The sequence below is a fragment of the Aptenodytes forsteri genome, unplaced genomic scaffold, assembly GCF_000699145.1.
Source record: "Aptenodytes forsteri isolate BGI_AS27 unplaced genomic scaffold, ASM69914v1 Scaffold2, whole genome shotgun sequence".
NCBI classification, from domain to species: Eukaryota; Metazoa; Chordata; class Aves; order Sphenisciformes; family Spheniscidae; genus Aptenodytes; species Aptenodytes forsteri.
In genome coordinates, this window is record NW_008795695.1 from 7,865,066 (window position 1) to 7,881,090 (window position 16,025).

General features: G+C 37.2%; 1 protein-coding gene across 1 annotated transcript in view; it reads right to left on the minus strand.

Moving 5' to 3' along the window:
• Positions 1–2,118: 2,118 nt before the first annotated feature.
• CRYZL1 (crystallin zeta like 1) overlaps positions 2,119–16,025 on the minus strand; it is a 21,666-nt gene continuing 7,759 nt past the window's right edge. Inside the window, exons 6-14 of the mRNA XM_019473047.1 lie at positions 14,555–14,623; positions 12,385–12,518; positions 11,455–11,566; positions 7,579–7,602; positions 6,337–6,438; positions 5,469–5,587; positions 4,959–5,064; positions 3,233–3,278; positions 2,119–2,543 (exon numbers count right to left, since the gene is read on the minus strand). Of these exons, the coding sequence (XP_019328592.1) occupies positions 2,444–2,543; positions 3,233–3,278; positions 4,959–5,064; positions 5,469–5,587; positions 6,337–6,438; positions 7,579–7,602; positions 11,455–11,566; positions 12,385–12,518; positions 14,555–14,623 (812 nt within the window). The 3' untranslated portion in view covers positions 2,119–2,443. The remainder of the gene's footprint in view (positions 2,544–3,232; positions 3,279–4,958; positions 5,065–5,468; positions 5,588–6,336; positions 6,439–7,578; positions 7,603–11,454; positions 11,567–12,384; positions 12,519–14,554; positions 14,624–16,025) is intronic.

A 16,025-nucleotide genomic window follows, 5' to 3' on the forward strand; every position in this document is an offset into this window, starting at 1 on the left:
CCACCGCTCTCCCACCCCGCTTCGGCTAGTAAATAAAAAAAGCGTTACTGCTAAAATACGTAAATGGATTTCTGAATCCGTTCTGAAACCAGCCTGAATTAATTTCTCCAGTCAGGTATCAAGGAAATCGCCACACGGCTGCACCAGGACAAAAATCACCTGTGAAGATACTAGAACATGGTTACAGTTGTGTGAAATGTGAGACTAAACACACACTGTGCATATTTGGTGCAGAAAACTAGTTTTGATTGTGATTTGTGGCACTGGCTAGGGCCCATGCTAGAGTATTTTGCTTCAGACTCCTTGCAGAAAGGCACCCGTACCCTCACCAGCAAAAAACGGGCAGTAGTTTTCAGCACGTGCTAGACAGATGATCCTTTCCAAAACACAGCTCTGAAGGCTATTAAATAAAACGATGATGGATTACAAAATAATCCAGATACAAAGCTGTTTTTGAAGACATGTGGCTGCCCTTAACAGCAATCTATGCATCATCCACACATCTTCTGGCTGCATGGGGCTTCAGCTCAGCAGAGCAGAAGCATCCTCAGCAAAACCTGGGCAAGAGCCTGAGCTGGCACTGCTCCTGGCATGCCTCTCACGGTTATTAGCGCTACAGGAGACCATGGGCAGCCTTCACGGGGCTGTCAGATCAGCGTACAGATAGCAGCGAAGCACATGCTACTTTCTTGTCAAAGCTACGAAGCAACAGGCAAGCACCTGGCAGCCATTCCCTCCAGAGCTGGAGAGCCTTGCTCTCGCGCTCAAAACTACTTTCTGCTGTCAGGGGATGTGCGAAAGGGGAAGCAATTGCTTAGGGAGCCTCATGAACCCTCTTGTTCAAGCACATGTAAATCTAAATCTAGCATTATTAAAGAGCATTAGAAAATTGAGACATCTCAGCCAAACAAATGCACCAATAGGCAGCTTAACACCCAAAGCACAAAGAGACATTTGCTTCATAACCTGATCCAGCTGAAAGACTAAGACCGCTTCAGCAATAGCTAGCCTCAGTCTACTGTACGTGGGGTTCAAAAGGCATTTATATATGTAGTTAGGAGCAACATATCTACGGACAAAAGGTCTAGTAAAATAAAAACTATGCTATAAAATCCTTCTGCAGTTTTGTCAGTGGTTGCTCCTGTTTTATTAGACCTTTACTTTTTAACTCTTATTTTGTTTCCTCTGATCTACTTTATTTTGTGACTTTTAAGCTAAGTGAACACCACCAGGAAAAGATAAGCAGTTGGGTACAAAGCTTCAGAATAAATGTCAATCCAACAGAGGATTCACATGCTTTAGACGTGTGTGTGTACACACGTGCATAAAAGCATCACCTCTTTTCAAGGCTGCATTACATCACATTAGTAGTAAAATAAGATTTACTCATGCTTTTATATGCTTCCCTTGCATCATTTATCAAGAACCTACTACAAGTCCGGTGAATGATAGAAGATAGATTATCTAGAACCATGATTAATCTATTTTCACTGAAATGTTCCAACTAGCACTGGTTTAAAGTGCTGGTGTCCACTGTTTGAGCCATCCACACAGTGAAAATGAATAGCACACTTGCACAGAAAAAATATTTTTGCTCTCAAGTAAGAGCAAGTAGGAAGCCATATGCTTTGAAGAAAGAAAAACAGCAGTTCCTTCCCTACTGCTGATTTGCAGATGGTTCACGGTAATGGGGGATGTTGGATAAACACATTTGAGCCGTGCTAGGCACAGGACTGCTGTTGGAAGAGGGGAAGTGAAAGTGCACAGCATAGGAAGGTCTTACTGGAAAGATATCAAAGATAACGTTACAGTAACAAGATACATAATGACACGATCAGCTTATAGACTCTAGGTTTACTGCCTGGTTGCCAAAATGAAGAAAATCAGCTGTGGGGGGAACTCTTACTGTCAGTGCCATTTCCCCTCTAGCATCCTTGCCAATTCTGAGGGTTTTGCCTGTCTTTCAATTAAGTAACAATTTCAAATGTGGATTAAAGACTTAAGTGTACTGCAGAGAGTGCTCAGTCTCAGTGCAGTCAAAAGCAAAAGGTAATATAAAGGTGACTATTGGTAGGGGCTGGAGAAGGGAGGACTAATAAAAAACACCAGATCTTTTTTTTTTTTTCCTCCTTTAATTTCTTATGGTTGAAAAACAACAGCAACTGAGTTTGCCTGTAGATGTTACTGACATTTGTAATTAGGGCAAGGCAAACAAGATTTGTGTGTCAAGACCACCTCTTTAGAAGTTGCTGATGGGAACGTTCTGCTCAACTGGATCCAAAAAACCCTGAAGTCACAGGAGCTTCACAGACCGCTTGTGCTGAGGTACAAAAGATCTTTAAATTCTGGTTACAGAATTATTTTAAAGTGTACACTTAATTTACTTCTCAAATACATTACGTTTCTTTATCTTCCACAGGCTTAGAAATCAGGAAATTGCATGTCAGAACTGGATGACTTGTCTTTTTCTTGCTTGATTCTTCTGAACTATTTCCATAGAAACTTTGGCTTCATACAATGGGATCGGTTCATCCAGCTGAGGCCTAAAACAGAACAGTATGTCAGAAATGTCTGGTGAGCATGCTCAGATCAACAGAAATATTGCAGGACTACTGCTATAGACTTTACTTTCACTATGTAAACTTTACTCCTTAAACAAAATAAAAGTTTTATAGCATTACTTGGGTTCACAGAAGAAGGGAAGAGCCCTAAAGCAAACAGGAAACAGAAGTTAATTAAAAGATATCCTTCTTATGGAGGGAAGGGGCAGGAAGTGGCAGTGAGGCTTTTGCTCAACAGCAATACCGTTATCCTGCATTAAGAGAAAGGATCTTCCATTCCCACCTCATTACGGGAGTCTTCATATCTAGTGAAGCTGTCACTCTTCTCAGAGGAGTATTAGACAGACTTAACGTCTTTTACAGCCAACACCATTTCTCAATCAGACACACTGCTGAGCAGCCAGATATATGCTCTTCCTCCACCAAGAAAAGAATGTGCTGCCTGTTAAATTTTGACATACAGCATGATCGTGGGGTTTACCAAGTTTCCTTGTGCTTAGCCTGCTATATTACAAACAGAAATAGACCATGAACTGCTCCATATAAGCTATGCGAGGCACCTTTTCCTGAACATCCCAATATAAATTTGCTGTACAGTGCTGGAAAGAGCTTTCTACTTCTAATGCTGGAGAAAAAAAAAAGACATTAAAAAAAGAAATCACATCTCTCACCTGAAAATGCTACTTGATAATTTCTCCATTGTATCTTCTAAGATGGGTATCTAAGAGCACTGTCAAGGTAACAACGTATCTACAGATAAATCTTTCTATAATCACGTTTCCTGGCAAGAGCCCTGTATTGATACAAAACCAGCAGGATCAAGGCAAAATGAAAATTAACCTTAATTCCAATCTTTAGATCGGATTTATGCACTTGTTTATATATCAGAAACCTCCCTTCCTGAAATAGTATGTGGAAATGAAATATGGAAAATGGAATTTTGAAACATAAAGCAAAAGGATTGACAAATGCATACAACATTAATCAATCAGAATGGCAATTGCATTTTTTGTGCAGAATGAAGATGACACACTTTGATACCAGTTAACTATCCCTACTATTCATACAGACATCTGAGGTAAAAATCAAAATAAAGTTGGGAACATAGCAGAGCGTGTAAATTCTTGGAGCACCACTGTGCATCTGTAAGGGATCTTTGAGTTAATGACTAACATTCATGACAATGCAACGGATGAGGCTGTATTTAGTCTTTATATGAAACTCACAAAAATAACATTCCTTCCTTCATTTTAAGAGCAATCTGGTTAATGTTTGAAGCTCAAGCCATTTTAAAAAGCAATCGCCTTGCGATTTCTTCAGATGATATTAATGCCATATGCTCAAGAATTTCACAAGATATACAGATACAAAAAGAAAAAACAGATTTTTCCTTTTAACTTTTAAAGCCTGTTGTGATAAAACGTGCTGCCGTTATTAAAGATACTCCAGGAGACGACAGAAGAAATATTACTGTTTAGAAAGCTTACTACTTCTATGTGGATAACTACTCAGTAAGCATTCAACAAAAATACCAAACTATAAAACGATTCATGATAACCTGCATCCCATAAGTATTTCCTTAGTGTGCCTGACCTTGCCTAATCTACTTTGCAGTTTAGTGGAGGAGGGGAGGACTTCCTTGCAGTATAGTTAGTTGTTTCACAAATATAATGACTTAATCCTCACCTGCCTCTGCCGTTCTGCTAAACTGCAAAAGTGATTCAGCAGATCTCATAATCTGCAGTGCAGTACAGAACAGGGAGGGCCCTTAAAGCCATAAACAGACAAACCTTCCCTTACTTGAAGCGATCCACTGAACTGTCATGCTAGTAGAAAGCTCAGAGTCCAGCTGCTTAAGACCAAATGTAGGTAATGCAAATGAAGGAGACATTCCTCTTCCCACACCCACATCTTTGCAATGTTATGTACATAAAATTTATTGAGCAAATAGGGAAAAGGTTACGAAGCCAAAATATTTTAACTTTTACAGTTAAACTGATTATGTTAAGATTTACAGATGATGCATCTACTGCCCAAAAGAACAAAAAAAAATTTCAGAAATGTCATATGCATGATGTAAAACCTTATAGAATCAAGTCTTCAATTAATTGGTTCGATCTTGAACCAAAATACTGCATTTTCTCCAGAATGTGTGTTTTCTATTTCAGCACTGCTTTTAATGAAGCATGTAGAGACATATATTTAGAAGGAATGCAGAGACTAGCTTAAAACATGAGTGTATGTTCTATTTTAGTTACATTGTATGCTTAGCTGTGCTGCCCTTTAAGCCTGTGGTTACATGACTGAGTAGAAGAGAAGCTATTAGTTGGTTTCTCGGTTATATTTCCATCCGCTCATATTAGCGGTCAGTATTGAAAATGACCATCAAAAGGATATAGAGATACTTCCCTTGCTGTATATTGGACAAGTTCCATATCTCATCATTCAGAAAGGAGACTGTGGCTCCTTTAAGAAACAAGGAATGGCTATCTGGAGGATCCAGCTTAAACAAAATGAAGAAAAGTGTTATTTAGGTAACCCCTTGCCCATTCCTAGAACTTAGCAAACTTGTAATATTTACAGCTTTAAATGATACTTTTCTGTTTTGTCAAACAGTTTAATACCCTGAGCCAAACAAAATAGGTCCTTTAAAGTTTGTCAGTATAGCCAAGCTATTAACATAAGTTACTATCATCTTAGAGAAGACAGCCCCAAAATTGTCCCAAAGGAAAATAAAAACATTTATTATTAATGCTGTATGCTTCCCATTTTCTGGATGTGAAAGTTTTCTTACGTGAAAACTGACGTTATTTAACAGTGGGGAACCGTTCAGCCATGACAGAAGCTCATAGACACATCCAGATACATACTGTGGTACAAACTAACTTACTGACACAGTATCTGTACCTGCAGGTTTTTTTCTGTTGTTATCCAGTGTCCCCCAACACCAAGAAGAGTAATGATATCATGCTTATGAGGCAGCAACTGTGATTTTGAAGTTGATTCATCTTCAGCACTATATAATTGTGCGGGGGGGGGCGGGGGGGGAGAAAAGAACAAATTAATTTGAGCTCAGAAGAAAATTCTGTTCAGAATGAAACATCTATCTCTTCCTATACTGAAAACCACGTATCTTCAGATTCTTCACAGTCCTATTTCTTCAGATACAAACGAGTTGCAATATATGCATATGAATACACACAATGAAAGATGGCTGTCTGGAACAGCACTACAATTAAATTATGCTGTTAGTCGCATGAGACTATCTGAGAAAGTAGATGATTTAGTAAATTCAATATATGTTTCTTTTAACCCATTTCAGTGGAACTCTAAGAAGTTCTTTGATTATTTCAGCTAAAAATACTAACTTCAGAGTTTTCAACTATTACGATTGTTTTTAGAATACAGGTTGACAGTACTGGCGAATATGGCGTAATTTTTATATTAAAATAAGGTAGTATAAACAATGATGTCACAGCTCTACTCTTTAAACGCATTTTTTTTATTTTCAGTTTTAAATAGAAGAAAATTTCAGACAAATTTAGCAGATGACTAACAGTATTACATGCTTCCACTAGAGGGTGATATGAGGAGATCTTAAAGAGATCTTGCTTAAGGAGATGTATTGAGTAAAGATACATACATAAAATTGCATGGAACAACCAACTAAATGTAATCATTTGAGGTGATGCAGCCTCCACCTGTATTATTTGGAAATAGCAATAAACCCCCCCCCACTAATGGTGCTCTGAAGACCAGATTTTCATCAGTTACATACCTCCAGCATCTAGAACAATATCCACTCCCAGGCCACCCGTTTCTTCCAAGCAGCTTTCTGCCACATCTATCTTTCCATTTGATACATCTATCACTCGAGCTAGAAAGAGCAGTACATTTGGTCAACTACAATAAAAATGTAGAGTTTAGATTCAGAGCAGAACAGAAAATTTCTAGTTTCTGAAAGTATTACAAGCAAGTTTGCAGCTAAGTCAAAAAAACTAGCTGACAGTTTTTTCATTTTCCAATACAGTGCAAGATCAACACCAAAAATATGCATTAGCTTAATGCAGAAGTAAAACTCACAAGTCTGTTTAGGCCAAAAAGGATAAAGTATGCTACTATAAGAATTAGAAATCCTTCTGGAAGTTCGTTCTTTGCTATTCTTTTTTTCCCGAAAGTGCCTTCAAAAATACCAAGTTCTAGAGTGACTAGCCACGTTACTGAAGCAAAAAAGAGTGGCCAAAAGATAAGGATGCACCTTATTTCACGTCTCCCAACTTGCAAATTATCTATCAAATAACCATAGCAGTAATGCTTTGGAAGAGATTTCCAAGCATAGCTTTCTTCCCTTACTCTACATAAAAATCACCACTTCCTGCCAGTCCCTTGCAGAGCCCTTCTCTTACTTCCACATCATAGTGGGAAACAAAAACATATTCTCCTTGGCATGCAGCCCTGTCTCCCAGTGAAAGTCAGAAGTAAACATGTAAAAACGCATAGAATTCAGTCACTTACGAGGCACTGGCTTGACTTTTCTTATGATTCCAGCAAGTCTCTTAATCTTATTATATCCATCTTTTCTTTAAAATAATGCTTAGTAGCATCATTACTTATCTCACAGCATGGACAAACTTCTTAATATATTACTTTCTGCATGATATTTTTAACCTCTAAATGGCTCTCTGGGTCATTAAATAAATACTTAGATGGAAGTATTTACATCTCTTGAAATATTTCTGAACTGAAAGTCGCTAATACATTTTCTTCTCATGTATCTGTGATACCATATTTATAGAGGGTTATAAAGATAAACTACAGCATCAGGAATAACTAGGGCAGAGAAGTAGCAGCTAAGGCTTTTAGTTTTGTTTCATAATTATGAGGTAGAACAAACATTCAGAAACTGAACAGGCCAAAGACTTCTCAGCAAAAGGATAACTGAAATAACTTCAAATAAATTTGGAGGCACATTTCCAAAGCATAATGGATTATACTCAAATTTGCAATGTGTACTTACCCACTAAAGGCTGCCGTATACCTTCTTGAATTTAATCACAGGGGTTGGGAAGGAAGGAGAGAAGAAAAATTGCAAGAAACTGGTCATTAAGAAGAATATTAACAAATACTCAGTTAACGCTTTGGGTTTTGGCGTTTTGGGTTTTTTTTGTTCCAATCAAATCATAAGATGCATTCAAATTCTTAGGTCAATCATTCAATTTTTTCACTGAAGTCAAATTACCTGGCTAAAGAGAAGACACATGGTTATAATTTAATAAAGATGTCACATTAATAATGATAGTCACATTCCCTGTATGCAAGTAAAACCCCATAATATCCTTTTCTTATTAGTTTTTTCAGTCAAGAAGTTAAAAGTTTTTTCTTAACACGGCAATTTGACATGGTATAAAGTTTCTGCAAATAGTTTCACTTTTTGAGAATAATTCTGACTTAATAGACTCAAAGCCTGACTATCAAAAAGAAAGGCAATAGTTTAATCAGTTTGACTATTTTCTGATCTCTGTTTAGCAAAAATTTCCAGTTTTGTTACTTAATACAATAGTTCAAACAGTACTCATCAAAATCCCGTTCAATTTCCTTCCTAGCAAAATGCTGTAACAATTTCTCTCCGCTGTGGAAAAGGATGAGCAACAAATTATAACATAATTTGCTATAATCCTTTGTCATGTATGCAAAATTTCTCACAAAACATTTGTAAATTAGTTCAGTTTCTTCTTCTGTGACTTGCACAACTTCTAAAGTAACATTATTCTGACTGGCATAAAGGCTTCAGTTTCTGTCTTCTTTCACTGTTTGTGAGAAGCAGAAATACCCATATTTCCACAACTTGCTACCAGAGTTTCCTCTCACCCAGTAAGTTCAGCTACAGAGTTTAAAAACTGGCACACAAAAGGTCTGCTACTTGGTTTGTTGAACATGCTCAAGAGAGCCATGAAATCACTGATGAGTTCTTACCAGAAACGTATCCACTGAAAGCTCAATACTGGCTTTAAGGAAAAAAAAAAAAACAACCCCAAAACCAAACCAAACCAAAAAAAGAAGAGGGTAACCTAGGGAACAGAAGAAATATGTATGTGTGTATATATACTTTTTTCTCTAACAGAAACTCATCGCATTATTTATTTAATATTCTGTGTCTAGTCTGAAACATGGGCATTAAAATGCCATAATTTGTTATAATCCCCTCCTTCATACTATTATTATATTTACTCCAGAGATTACTGAAGACATGCAAAGACCCCATCCTGTTGGTCTAAATATGAATCCTTAAACATTAACAGGAACTTCTACTTCAGGCACGGGAATCATATTTATTAAAAAAAACCAAACCCAAAAAACCAAACAAACATAAAAAACCCCAAAACGCAAAAATAGTGGCTTTTTGCTTTCACACTCAAACTGTTTCTCTTTTTAATGCTGTACCCAGGTTATATCTCTTTATTTGAAGTAAAGTTGCAATTAAGATTTTCTTCCCCTAACGTTTATGTTCCACAAACATTTGCAAAACTGCTAAACTAAACTACTATTGTTGTAAAACAAGCACATACATGAGCAATATAAGCGATGGCCTTTTCACTGCAAGAGATGGTTATTTCAGCCATTTTATGAAGCAGCTAGTTATGCTATACACTGATAACACAAACTGCTGCTCGTTGACAACTGATAGACTCTTGCTAAAAACTAAACCAAAAAACCCACTAAACAAGCACAAAACTGAAAAAGCCTCTACTCACAGACATTAGAAGCCAGCTTAGATACAGCTAGCTATGCTTGGGTTACTTAGAGCATTTATTTTGTATTAACATTCACGTAACTTAAAAACGCCAACAAAAAGTAAATACGCCGAGCAACCCAAAGTCCTATTCATATGTGCTGACAGGACTATGATAATAAAGTTCATTGCAAAGTCCTTTCTTAGCTAATAAAGTTTTCATATCATTAGCAAGATATACCCATAAAATATTACACAGCAAAGTTTTAGGTATTTTGTATTTACTCTTTTACCCTGTAACAGCTGGCATAACCAACCCCTGCATATCAACAGCATTCACAAAAACGCTTTATGTTCTGATGTCTCTAATGTCTACTATTACAGTAAAAAAGACTTCTGAAATAAGAAAAGGAAAAAACAGCTTTTTCGTGAAGTTGCAAAAAACCCTGAGGTAATATAAAAATCTAGAGACGTAAGTCTGCCAGGTCTTAGAAGAAATGATTACATTCCCAACACAAAACTTCGCAGTTCCCTGTTGAAGATCACTAAGGTCAGACAGCAAAAAAGTCTTTCTCCCTGCTCTTGTGTAATAACCTCTGCACAGCACTCCACTTCCTGCTGCATTATCAGCACTCCAAAGCCACTACTGGAAGAGCTAAATACTCACTTGGTAGGCTGGAAGTGAATCACTCCCCAACACTGCAGATGTGTGTGAACGTGCAGCCCCAGAACGCACATGCACACTGTGTTGTCTCTGTGCTTCCACTGCCAGTTCTGTTCTCGGGAGCCAGAAAGGAATTAAAATTGACAAGAACTCTGTTCTCTCTGTGTCTAAAGAGCAGCTCTCTGGCTTATTTCATCCCTCTGCTAGCTTACTATTCTTGAGCCAGCAGGGAGAACACAAGGACAATACTATGTGCACCTGCATATCAGCAATGCCTGATTTCAGTGAGTCACTAAGAACAAGAGAGGAGATTTGAAAACTGCTCTAATTCGCCATTTGGAAAGCCAAGATCGCTAACAATATTACTATGCAAAACAACAAAGGAGAAAGGAGTCAGAGTCAGGGACAGTTAACCTTTACATTATCTTTTTAATTGGATCTCATCTTAACCCATATATTTTTTGATTGATGTGACTGTAATATATGTAGACATGATAACTGCCTACACGATGCTTTCCCCACGAAGATACTCTTCCAAGAGACACAGCTACTCTTATGTAAACTTCTTTGAATGACGACAAAAATCATATGCTGAAAAAAAAATTTGGTGATTATACTGGGGCAGACTTTGCATTTTGAGGAGGAAGTATCAGACACTAGTTTTAACCTTTTGTTCACTGTACAGCAAAGTTCATGAACTGCAATCAAACTGGACTTTGCAATGCCATTTTAAAACTGTCTGAATAAAGAAATATTCTACTTTCCTCCACTCTGCAGCATTGAAATAAGAAAAAGTTTGATCAGGAAAGATGTTAGTAGCTTTTACATAGAGTCTTTTCCCATGGTCCAAATAGCACTGTTATTTTGAGGGAACTCTTCCCCCCCCCCCAAACTGAAGTATCAAAGAGAAAAAATGGAAGAAGTCATAGACGAATGCATGTATTACGTCTAATGCAAAGCTCATTTGGAAAATCGGAAAATGCAGAGCCTTTGAGCGTCCAGCTACAGTTATGACAGTACTTGAAAGCGAGCTGCCACACAGCTTGATAAAATACTATTAGAAGTAATTTGAGTCTGATGAATACTCATGAATAAAGTATATGATTACATCTGAACTCTGGCTCAGGTACCTAGATTACATACTGTGATACTGGTGATTTAGTAATGCTTTCTTCTTGTTCACAAGCAAGAATTTTATAAAATGAAAATACTTCTTCAGTAGTTAGGCCAAAAGCTAGTGCTCAAGCACTATTGTGCGAGATGGAAAACACTGAGAGACAGTCATCACAACTTAAATGAAGAATAAAAATGCCATTAAATACACATAAAATATAAATTAAAAAACCTATGGAGTACAGAATAAATTTTTGAACTATTTAATTAGACTATTTATAAATTTGTATTTCAGTTTTCAGCTACTGAAATAAATCCCTATACTAAAAAAAAAAAAGTTGAGACATTCTTTAGCATAAACTCCAGCACTGAAGAATATAACTTACCCACAGGAGGTCTTAGCCTCTCCAGGTACTGCTTATCTTCAAGACTGTATGCAGTAGAGATTACTTTAGCTCCTCTATGTTGCGCTAGCTGAATAGCTATTGTACCAAATGGCTGCAGAAGAAAAAATGTAGATTAATTTATTTACAGCAACAATTTGATGCAGTTTAAGAAAGATTATATTTCAAAGGATGTTCAGGAGATGTCAGGAGAGTATCCAAAAATGAACTTACTCCTTCAATAAAACACATCTGAACCAAGAATTTGAATATTCACAGATCTGCTTCTGTTCCAAGTGAGGCCAAAAAAGTCTTTTCATTGACTGGGAAGCTCTGAACAAACTTTTAGGAGTTAACTAGTTCTCCTCTTCAACAAAATAGCTCAGATTCTACTTTAAGTAACACAAGTACCATAACTGCAATTGCAACTTGTAGCTTTGGGCTTGCTTGCTTGTTGAAGGAAGAAGTGCTACCAAGGAAAAAGCCCCAGCCACATTTACATTAATGAATCTTGGCTGAGACAAGCTCCACATCTTCATTAGCAATAAAGATTGGAGTAATGCAAATGAAATTACTTATATCTAAGGGAAGTTAAAAAGCAGTGGTGGGAAAGGAATAAAAAATTAAGGCACTCTCCTCCAGTTATACCTGAGGGCTTAGGGTAAAACTCTGTCAATGTAAAACACCAGAAAAGAACTACCTCTTCACTACCCACAGAACATATAAAGGACTGTATTCTTGGCTCAGTATCTTATGTGGGAGGGCCTTTCCTATTAATCCATTAAGTTACAGGCACTGCCAGGAGTAAAATACTAGGCTTGATAAGTTTAGTATGTTGTAAGAAATTCAGTCGTTCTGGTGATAAGACAGTTATTTACGGCAGAGGTAATCTTTCTGTTCCAAAATTGTTATTATTGCACAGTTGTTACCTACACTTGCTCCATCCATTACAAGGACAGTTTTTCCAGGAGAGACTTGGGAAAGGTAGTGTAAAGCTGTGTATGCTCGGACACCATCACGAACAGTCCCGGCTGCTTCAACCCAACAAACTTTTTCTGGTTTACGAACTAATTTGGGGGAAACAAACAAACAAACCAACCAGATGGGGAAAAAAAAAAGCAGCAAGTCCCTGACATTTCACTCAGAATTATTTTTTAGACTTCATAAATTTCTAAAACATGAAAAAAATTATACAAGTCAAATGATCTACGGGTGTAATTATGATCTATTTCACAAAGGCAATATTCCGAGGTTGTGGCTCATGGCAGCATTAGGTCAGCTACATGGAGTCCAGGTGGAAAAGGCAATTGTTATTCCAAGAATAATCAGTTTGCTTCTGCAGCACTCTTGTGAGGAAATACAAATACAGTATTTAAACAGGAAAAAAAGAAAGAGAGATCCACTTCCTACCATAACCTCCTGACAGAAATGATCTGTGGAGGTCTCTTCTTTTCACAGAGATAATTCTGACACAGAGAACATACAATGCGAGTTCCAACCCATGAGTTCCTAATTTTCTTTCTCTATAGGTTAGAATCTTCTACTTCATAATCCATTGGTATGAACAGCTTCTGGAGGTTATATCACATTTTAAGAGAGATAAAGGTCAGGATAACATTATCTGTCATTTCTGTTTTCTGTTGTCTCTACCTACAAGACAGGTAAGAGTTTTCACATTCTATCCACACGCTTAAAAGCCTGGGGAAGTAACGTTAATTAAGTAGTCTGTTAACTAGAAATCACAAGTTCAAACACCATTTTTAATGTAAGCAATTTACATGATTTAGCAGAGACCTTGATACTAAGCTAGAAAATCATCCTAGCCCAGCTGAGAGTCTGGCATAGAACTGAACTAAGTAAGCGCAATCTCCTTGAGGCACACTAGAAAAGAAAAAGACTGGAAAAGTTTGGTCTGTCCCTTTAAGAATAAGAGTTGACAGTGTAGCCTGAATCGGGGAAGCTATGAAACAACATAAGCAATGCGACCACCTGGGATCATTTCTCAGTGTGCTGGAAAAGAATTCTAGGGGTCATCACCAGCATCGTCACTTTGTGTGCCAGTTCATACTACTTAGCACAAAGTAAGCTCCTGAAGGTAATACAAAGTCAGAAGTATTTTCTGCCTACAGCTAATGTAAATAGTGATAAGGCAGCACAGACCTCTAGATTTCATTTTGCTTGATTTCTACTTTTAAGTGTTACAACGAATAAACCGTATTTTTTCATCTCCATGAGTCCATGACTTATTTTGCAAAAACTGCCATAGCTAGTCAGGAAGATTTCACCTTCAAACAAGTCAACATAAATAATACTTGTTTACCTCTCATATATATTAAAAAACACGGAGAGGATATTTTACCATATTTTATGCAATGAAAGTAGGGTTTCTGTTTTGGTGTAAACAAATTTAAAGGAGGCATCTCATAACTACACAGGTTGAATTCATGGACAGTTACAGAAGCACAATACAAACTAGTTAGAGCAAAATAGTAGCTTGCTCAAAGTAACACAACAAACTGTTGGGAGAAGCGCATATATTCCCAAATTTAGTATTCTACACATAAAAGCACTCTATGCCCAGAATGGGGAAACTGGAAACTTACAATAATTGAAAAGAATGTTTCAATACTAGGTTTTCCCTGATCCTCATTCCCTGAAAATTCCTTTCTCCAGCTTCTAGTCTGCTAATTTTATCCCATCTGTTAGTCTGGTCACAAGTGATGTTCCTGGATTGAGTCAAAATGAGGGGAAAAAAGAAAATTTCTCCTCATTTAATTTTGTGACAGATGAGGTGAGGAAAAAGTGGAAAAGACAATGAAGCAACAAAAAGGGAAGTTAGAAGGAGGAAAAAACAAAGAGTCAGCTTGTGTGGTTTAGGCAAAATATTAACCCATTAAAAGATAACAGCAAAAGAAAAAACCCTTGAGAGTACATAATATTCAAAGCTTCTATGAACAAGTGGAGTAGACAGAATGTCTGAATGTTGCTATAGAGAACAAGTTTGCCCAAAGGTCCAAGTTAATTAGCTCCCTATTAGAAAAGCTAAACTGACATCTAAAGATATAGTAAATGCAAATATTAGCAAAATATATGAACTACATACCCAAATAATGCTCATGAACTAGAATAACTTCACAAAGACCAGACTCTTCAGAATCCAGGGGCAAAATTCCTGAAAAAAAATTGAACATAGACCTTTAATTTCAAACAAGCATACGTTTTAATTAAAACAAGCTCCTAATGAAATTGTTAGTCCCACTTGGTCTGTGGCTCAGTTGCTCTCTTGTCAGGTTTATGACAGGTTAAGAAAACTTGGCAAACTTTGTGGCCTGTAATCTCTATGGGCACAGTGCACAAGATGGTTCCAAAGGTGCTCCAAACAGCAGCATTTTGGGGTCGGGGAGAGAAAGAATGGGGACGCTACTGAGTGCTTTTTGCTACTGGCACATTTAAGTTTTGTCAGGTCATGTCTGAACGCATTTCACACTGCTCTCACTCTGATGAGTGCTCCTGTTTCTACTCTGGGCCACGGCTAACAAAGAAGAAAATCGAGCTCTCACAGTGCAGGTGGACACAGACCAAGCCACACTGCAGATACCTCTAGTCTTTCATCCTGATGCCTTTAAGTGTGGTGTTAGCAAAGGCAGCAAAAAAGGGACAGAAAGAAGCAGAGGAAGAACAAGCAAGAATGCGTGACTGTAAGTTTTAAAAAGTTGGAATAGAGAAGAGGAACTGAAGGAAAAAAAACCACCCATGGAAGACAGAGAAAGCAAACATAGAACAGGCAGAAGGGAAGGAAAAAAAAAAAAAAAAAGAAATCCATCCTGGTCATAACAGTGCTTTTTTCCTCCACTGGCCAAAGAAGTAGATTCATAAACAGTAGGTTCGTGCATCCGATCAGTCTTCTGAATATATGTACCCTCTTTCCTTGGTAAAACAGTATTTTCTTCCCTCTCCCATCCAAATTTTATTCCCCATTTAGACCAAAGCAAGGGCTTTGGCTTAAAACCCTCAGCAAATTTGGCTGCTATTTTCAGTCTTTCACAATTCCAATTAAAAAATGGTTACCCTACAGCACTTGCATACATCTGCAGATCTCTCAACGGTTTATCTATGGAACAATAATTATAATAATAATAATAAAAAGTCTAAAGTAGCTATCTACAGCAGCTATTGTGCAATTAGAAAATAATGCAAGGGCAAGAATCTCAGAACAGAACACACTTTCTTACAACATCACACTATCAATTCTGTCTTACTTTCATAACTTAAGTCATCCTCTAATTCTTTAATTTAGCATACAAAATATAAACATGTATGAAAGAACGTCCCTAAGAAATATATCTTCTATCCTAAAGCATCATTCAGATTTTGATGATTAATACAATATCGTATTTCAAATGTTAAGAAAAATATCCTTACAGTAAACTAAAATAGCCTTGGCACCTAAACCAGTTTGCATTTTAGCATCTTACTATAGAAAAAGCAAAACACAGAATGAATCATACATGAAAACATTCCTTTTCTTGACAGACGCAAAAGTTCAGGAACAAGTCACATTATCTCCTACCACT